General features: G+C 42.5%; 1 protein-coding gene across 1 annotated transcript; it reads left to right on the top strand.

Annotated features, from left to right (window-relative positions):
• The first annotated feature begins 1,189 nt into the window (after positions 1-1,189).
• Positions 1,190-2,267, top strand: ascl1b (achaete-scute family bHLH transcription factor 1b). The gene is made up of 2 exons (XM_062989341.1): positions 1,190-1,735; positions 2,213-2,267. Exon 1 carries the CDS (start codon positions 1,190-1,192, stop codon positions 1,727-1,729), a length of 540 nt encoding a protein of 179 aa, XP_062845411.1. The 3' UTR covers positions 1,730-1,735; positions 2,213-2,267.
• Positions 2,268-8,415: the final 6,148 nt, after the last annotated feature.

Genomic DNA, 8,415 nt, shown 5'->3' with positions numbered 1-8,415 from the left:
CACTTTACATCTGTGCATACTGCTGAGTAGTTTTACACACTTTATACCTGTGCATACTGCTGAGTAGTTTTACTCACTTTACACCTGTACATACTGCTGAGTAGTTTTACTCACTTTACACCTGTGCATACTGCGGAGTAGTTTTACACACTTTACACCTGTGCATACTGCGGAGTAGTTTTACACACTTTACACCTGTGCATACTGCTGAGTAGTTTTACTCACTTTACACCTGTGCATACTGCTGAGTAGTTTTACTCACTTTACACCTGTGCATACTGCTGAGTAGTTTTACTCACTTTACACCTGTGCATACTGCTGAGTAGTTTTACTCACTTTACACCTGTGCATACTGCTGGGTAGTTTTACACACTTTATACCTGTGCATACTGCTGGGTAGTTTTACTCACTTTACACCTGTGCATACTGCAGAGTAGTTTGACACACTTTACACCTGTGCATACTGCTGAGTAGTTTTACACACTTTACACCTGTGCATACTGCGGAGTAGTTTTACTCACTTTACACATGTGCATACTGCTGAGTAGTTTTACTCACTTTACACCTGTGCATACTGCTGAGTAGTTTTACTCACTTTACACCTGTGCATACTGCGGAGTAGTTTTACACACTTTACACCTGTGCATACTGCTGAATAGTTTTACTCACTTTACACCTGTGCATACTGCGGAGTAGTTTTACACACTTTACACCTGTGCATACTGCGGAGTAGTTTTACACACTTTACACCTGTGCATACTGCGGAGTAGTTTTACACACTTTACACCTGTGCATACTGCGGAGTAGTTTTACACACTTCATACCGACGCTAAAATAAATGAGTGAATTCCAGCACTGTGTCTGGGCGCTCGTGCGTGCGGCGACAAATAGATTCTTTTGAACTCGTCAGAGCCACGCGCCCGGCTCGCGAAGCTGGAACGAGGGGACCGGGCGAGCGTGCGCGAGTGTGCGTGGGCGGGGTTTGTCGGTGGAGCGTGCGGCTGTAGGGAGGGGTGGAGGGGTGTGAAGCGGGTAGAAAAGGGCGGCGTGTGGCCCGTCGGTGTCACATCGGGTGTTGAACAGGTGCCACCAACTAAATCTACGCACGTTCTGCGCCCACGTTCCTGCCACGCGCTTCATTTCCACCTCGGTTTTCAGATTTGGTGATTTTTGGTGTGTTTTTGCGCAAATGGAGATGGTGCAGAACGCATACCGGGTGCACATCCCGGACACTTACACTGCGGTACAGAAGTCAGAGCGGACAGTGCTGAAGCGACAGCGCTGCGCCAGTCCCGAGCGTCTCCGGTGCACGCGCAGGCTGAATTTTGGGGCTCTCGGGGTCGCGGTCGGGATGGGTCCGACTCAGCAGCCGGTGGCGGTGGCGCGGCGCAACGAGCGCGAGAGGAATCGCGTGAAGCAGGTCAACATGGGCTTCCAGACGCTCCGGCAACACGTTCCCAACGGCGCCGCCAACAAGAAGATGAGCAAAGTGGAAACCTTGCGCTCTGCAGTGGAGTACATCCGGGCCCTCCAGAGGCTTTTAGATGAGCACGACGCCGTGTCCACGGCTTTCCGCTGCGCAGTCCCGTCACCGACAGTCTCCAGCGGGTGCTCATCGGGTCCCGAGTCCCCCCGGTCCGCATGCTCCTCTGATGAAGGAGGTTATGAGCAGCTGAGCTCAGAGGAACAAGTACTGCTGGACTTTGCTGCGTGGTTCGACGGCTTCTAGTGACAGGTGAATATACGCAACCCAACAGCGCATGCACTTTTTGGTTTATGGTTAGTTTTCAAGGATTACACCTAATTAGATCTATAAATGAAAAGCATCCATAGTACACAATGCAGGTCGTATAAAGAAATGGGATTATATTGGACACATGGTTGCAAGATTGGTTGCCTGGTTTTAGCACCAAAATTCCCTTTTCTGGTTCCATTATAAACAGGTGGTTGCCAGAATAAACCGATTAACGATTAACATAATCTGGGGATTCCAAATTATTATTACAGAAAATGTGGCATTAAGAACAATGCCAAATGGTAAAAAAGTGTTAATTTTATTTTGAATGCATAAACAATGCACAGAACTGTTGTGTTTTGTCTATTATTAAAAAGCTCTTAAAATTACAGCACACCGCAAAAGTAAATTTTTTTGCACAAACTCAAGCAAGAATTTTGACAGAAATGATTTAACTACTTTTTCTTTCTTATCCAGGAAACCAAATGGGCATTCTTGCCTGTACAGGTGCTGAGAAGGACAGCAGTTTCAGCAGTGTTTACTGCCAGAGCTGGTGGATGCTCAAAAATAAAGCAGCATCCCAGTAGGAACCTTCTAACTACAGATGTTCCTCAGTTGTGCGTTTTATCTCCCAAAAATGAACCAGCCTAGAAACCTGTGTACATGTGATATGCAGAAGGTCCCGGGACGATGCTCGGCAGAGAAGGACCTCTGCTCAGAGACTTTTAAACTACTATATTTTTGTACTGATAAACTGAGTGCATAGACTACTGAATCCAAGAGCCGATTCTTCACGTCAACAAAGGTGCATCGCTGCATGGTAGCCACTGGATGAAGAGATCACTGCGGCCTGTGCTTGATGTGACCATACAGACTGTGGTGCTGAATAGGTTCACATGAGATAAGCATGAATGGCTTTTATATAAAAGTGTGCACTTGTAACTTTTCATACGTACTTGTTTATATGGAATTGTTTTATACAGAGAATGCTTATTTTATGTAAAATAAAACTTATTTATTCAGAACATTTTGCGTCCTTGAGGTTTAAAATAGTTGATTTGTTGTCAAGTCATTCTGAAGTATAGTGAACAGTGCTGCCTAAAGTATCAAACCCGTGGTTATTTTATTTTAAACACAAATATGTAAAGCTTTACCTTTCAGTACTTCCACGTCTTTATATAAGTAGACGAACAGTATCCTAGAGTAGTCGGTAGACTTAGGAACACACAGCACTCGGATCCTGAGGATGCTGGTTTGATCTTCACCTCTGGTTACTGTCTGTGAGGAGTTTTCTCAGGGTTCCCTGATTTCCCCAAGCTCCTAAAACATAAAAAAAATGTAACTGACTATTTTATATAGGTAAATTCAAAAATGCCCTGTAGGAATGCCCTAAAATTCAAGACTTCTGGCTAAAGCTTCTTAAATATTTGGTCAAGATTATGAAAAAACAGTTTCCACTTTGGCTCAAGACTTTATGTGCTGGGGGATCCTACAGTCTTGGCGCAGTGGCCAGAACTTTTGGCCAACTGGATTCATACATGTATTATGATTAGAAGACAAATAATCCTTAGAAAATGGAGATGGAACAGGTATCCCATCTACACAAGAATGGTAAAGTGAACTGGCAAAAGTGGCAGCTTATGAGAGGATGTCATTTAGGTTGTGGCAGAAGATGGAAAGATCTTTAAGTCATTGTTTTTCTGTGATAGAATGTTTAGAACACATGTCAACCCCCTCCAAAAATACCTCCTACTGCACCAGCTTCAGTTTATTATAACTATCAATTATTCTACACCACCAGATTGGTCATCTCAGATGCTGTATTTCTGACCCCACAGGACAACTGGACAACTCAAGCTTTCTATCAGTCACCATAGAAATGTTGCAAAAATGACAGTAATTCCATGATGTTCCTTACAAGTTTATGCAAACTTCTCTCTTTAGTTTACAAAGCACACCACTGCTGGACTCGAGCAATACCAACACATATTTCTATGCTCAGTGCATTCTTATGCCTGAATGTGTAGTACCAACACTAAGTTTTGAGTCTGATTTTAGTAATGCTCTTGTGGCTGAATGAAAGTTGATTCCTGCAGTCATGTTCCCTGATCTAACTGAAAGCTTTCACAAGAGTAAATGCTGATCTAGCTGCAAAATGATATTAAACATGCAGAAGGTGACTTGGCTGCTCTAAATTGCCTCTAGGGTTGAGTGAATAAGTGAAAGCGAATCAATGTGGGTGCCCTGAGTGACCCAATGCAATCCTGACAGGGTGAAGCAGGTGTATGCAGGCACAAACTGTGCACATGAAAAGAGTAAGCTCTATGTCTTTCCAAATCTCAGTTGTTTTCTGATTCTTGTTCAAAATTGCATTTTACAAGAGCTTCATTTAATAATTACAATTCATCTTGTGTTTTGAAGATGCATTTTTCTTATACAGCATAGTTATCATTTTATTTTTATGAACAACATAAACTTTGAGGATTTGAAACTTTCTGCATTGAAACAATGCATTTCAGAGACTTTCAGTTTAACTGCATCTGCGTGCATCCGTGCCTGCGACTAGGACCTAAAAAAGCAAATTTAATATCCAGGGTTCAATAAATCAGCCGAGCTATCAGCGCTCAGCAGCGTACAAAATCTGCATAAAAAAAAAGCCAGTGTGCCCCGGGGCGACGGGTTTATCTCCTCCTAAAATCACTTTCAGCTCCCCATTTGTAAAAATCATTCATACTGGTCCTGCATTGGCTGGCGTTTCCAAAGCGGCCACTCTGCATCATGTCAGCATGGTTTAATTGATGGCACAATTTATTACAGGCCAGAAAACAGTGAGGGTAACTGGGAAAGTGGTAGCGCTGGTACGACCTTGAGATCCGCTGCCTCACGGGTTAATTTTTAAGAGACGACGCGCAGTTGAAGTTCAAAGCGGTTCAGAATTTGTGAATAGCTTTCTAGTGTAACCAATCTGTCTGAAAAGGGCGATACAGACGCTGAATAGAAAGCAGGGGAAGACTGATGATGATGAACAGTTCGGGAGGGCGTCCAAGTGGACTTTTATCTGACACGTCTGGTTCTAATCCCCTATTTTGAGGGCTGTTTTGAATCTCATATATCACGTTTTGTCTCGGTAATGACAGTAATTTCAGCAAGACATGAACAATAAACCCATTAGCACTGCTCACAAGTCCAATTGTGTGCACAAGTTGTTCTTTAAACGGTGTTGAAAATCAGATCCGCTCATTTTTCATTGTAAAAAAAAGGAAGTGTTTTTATTAATCAGACCAAAATCTATTCTAAATTTATTCTATCAATCTATCTGTCTGTTTATCTATCTGTCTGTCTATCTATCTGTCAGTCTGTCTGTATGCTTGCCTGTCGGTCTGTCTGTCTGTCTGTCTGCCTGCCTGCCTGCCTGCCTGCCTGCCTGCCTGCCTGTCTGTCTGTCTGTCTGTCTATCTATCTATCTATCTATCTATCTATCTATCTATCTATCTATCTATCTATCTATCTATCTATCTATCTATCTATCTACCTTTTGTTCTGAAAGATTGTTTTGTGGTCAGTTAGTTGGCCACAATGAGCAGAAGTACGTCTAAATGTGAAAAGGCTTTAAACCCAACCACACTGTACCTACTGTCAAGCATAGTGGTGGTTGTATAACAGCTTTGTTTTCATTTGAACTGATTTATTGAATTGCAAAAAGTAAACAGAATAATAAAGACGTAAGATTGCCTTAAAATTTATTATCGACGACGACCCAAAACACATCAAAGCTAATTCATGTACGTTAGTCAAATCTCAAAACATTTTACACACAGTTTTAAGCTGATTTGTAACACACATTAAAGACTAAGGACACTTCATATATAAATCTGATTGATGCAGAATCATTAGCATTTTTCTAATTTGCCTGAAAAGTTTGGGTGCGGCGCAAGGCCCCGTTGCGGTCGTCCTATCAAACGGATCTTTTCGGGCGCTGAATGGCCCTCGCACAAGCCGCACAAAAGCACTTTTGTGCGAAGTGGCGCACCATATTCATCATTTAATGTCTTCCAGACAAATCCGATTGGTCGTTTCACGGTCTTTGATGTCGCTTCAATGTGCAAGTGGCCCGGTGATGGCTAACTTCAGCCTCCACCGCCTATTTGTGGCACTTGGAGCAGGGGGTCCCTTTAATCTGTGAAAGAGTAAATTCATAATAACGTGCCGCTCCTGCAAAAACAATCCATCTGATTGACACTACTTTACAGCGCGGCAAACAAAAGCCTGATTTATGTGTGATGCTGGAGAAATGGGAGCGATCGTGGGCTTCATTCATACTAATTTTAATCGCTCTTTCGCTGCAGTCACCCTATCCAGCACCCCTGATTGTTCGTTTTGGTCCCCCCCTCCTGCTCGGCGTGCTTTATTGGAGAGCATGTGGATATATGAGGCCCTTTTCTCATTCACTACATTGAACTAATTGTAGCTTGTCAGACTAGCGCTGGTGCTTTTCTGTTAAAGTTTGCGTACGGCTGAATCGTGTGGACGGATGCAAGGAAGAATTTTGATCAGATTAAAGTGTAAATACATCAGTATTAAAACAGACTTAAACAACTTTTACTAAAAACATTAATCTTAAGAAGCTAAAGTGTACTGGTTGATATTTTTGGCTGTTTTTCTATTATAAATAAAGTAGAAATACCTCAGGAATACATTTCTCCTGTCAGACAGCAAAGACACGCCCCCAAGGACCCTGCATTATCAAATGCAAACATGCCAGACTACCCTAAATAACCACGAGTAAACACGAGCATGAGCTTGTTGGAAATTCAAAAAAACTATATTAGTTTAACATGAAGTATTAACATAAAATTGCTTCCACCTTGCAGCTATAACAGCCTTCACTCAGTGCATTTGGAAGGTCAGGCACTAATGTTGGATCAGCGGGCCTGGCTTTTATACGGTGTTCCAGTTCATCCCAAAGGGCTGTAGGCCTGTAGAGTTCCTCCACACCAAGCTCATTAAAAAAACTTGATTCATGCTAAAACAGGATGGGGCCTTCCACAAACTTTTACCATGTCTAAATATTTTTAAGAGCTGGGAGAAAACTGGAGCACTTAGGGAAAACTATGCAGACATGGGGGGATTACACAATTTACAGAATTTCGGCTGTTTGTGATCCTAATATTTTAATTATATTTTTTTATCAAGACTTCCAGTCATCCAGCACTTCATTACTTCCCCTGTTTTCGGTTCGGGTGCACCTGGCGGAGCGCTGCACCTCAGGTATTTACTCACTGCTGTTTGCAGAGCATTTGCCACCGTTTGTCCATTGCAATACAAGCACATTGTGTACAAACACCGAGCTATAGAAGCTTTCTGATCTTCTGATTTTATGCATCACGTCACAACCAATATTTACTCCCAGACTTTTCTTTCTCGTTCTCATCTCCCTCTGTAATACGCGCTCTCTTTTTAATGTGTGTGATTGTTTACAGAAGAGATGATTTATACTCGCTCGCTCTGCATGCTAAAAGCACTCATAGATTACCCATGCACACATTAGCTAACAATAGTCGACGGACTCGGCGCAGGGCCAAATGTCCTCCCTCCCTCACAGACGTGCACAACTATTCTCACTGAACTCAGGCCTGGATAGAAATTAATAGAATAAACGGCATATTTAAAGCACATGAACACAGACGTGCAGGATTATTTAGGCCAAACTGAAATCAATGCACACATGGGCGTTTTATACATGGACTTTTATACAGGTTTTTCTTTTGTTGACGTGTGTATACATGTTTTGACCTCATCTGTATTTCCCAAAATAATCAGTCCTGGGATTCATCACTAGCTGTTTCAAACCGGAATTTGCCCAAGAACAGCTCATCTTTAGATAAACTAAAACACAGACCGCAAAATGAGTCTAATTATCTATACTAGGGCCCGTTTTCAGAAATGCTCTACTGTCTGAATAGAAGTGAATCCCTGCAGTCATGTTATAAAATCTTGTAAAAAGTCTTACCAGAACAATGACACATTAAAGGGGTTTCTACTATTTCTTCTCTTAGAACTGAAAACAGGATCTCCTAAAGCCCTACATGAAACCTTTGAAAGATACAAATAAAGAAATGTTATTTACAGCGTTTTAGGCTTGCATACATGCGTTGAAATGTAAAACACATGGTGGTACTATGAAGCTGTGTGTGGTGAGTGGAGTTTCCTTGTGGACTGATCAGGGTCCACATAAGCAAATACGCTTGTCTCGCTGCTATCACACAGCCACACTTCCATTGTTGGGAGCTGTCTAATATCTCCATGGCTTCTGCTTGTTTGTCGAGCTGTGTTGATTAGAGGTCTGCATTGTGGGTGGCTCTCTGAATTTATTCAGCCACCCAAAGTAAGCTCAACAGTCAACTAACTTTCCCCTTCGATATAGAGGCCGCCGTGTAATGAATGATTGAAATTCTCGTCCTTTATCTATCTTATGAAGCAGCGGTCAGCTGTGTTTACTGATTGTCGGCGTGGTCAGTTATGACCTCGGGTCTTAGTTCAGATCGCCCGTTTATAAAATGAGCTCCACGTTTCATATTCCATCTGGAATAATGTCAGTTAACATTACATGGATAAAGTCTGTAGAAAAATGCAGCACACACAGCGGCACGGTTCCTGAGGACCTGGGTTTGACCTCGCTT

Source organism: Trichomycterus rosablanca, chromosome 27 (assembly GCF_030014385.1).
Source record: "Trichomycterus rosablanca isolate fTriRos1 chromosome 27, fTriRos1.hap1, whole genome shotgun sequence".
Classification (NCBI taxonomy): domain Eukaryota; kingdom Metazoa; phylum Chordata; class Actinopteri; order Siluriformes; family Trichomycteridae; genus Trichomycterus; species Trichomycterus rosablanca.
This window is presented reverse-complemented; position numbering and strand designations above follow the sequence as displayed.

Bases quoted from the DNA above. Each gene is read 5' to 3' on its own strand.
- ascl1b (XM_062989341.1), top strand. From the start codon at position 1,190: ATGGAGATGGTGCAGAACGCATACCGGGTGCACATCCCGGACACTTAC.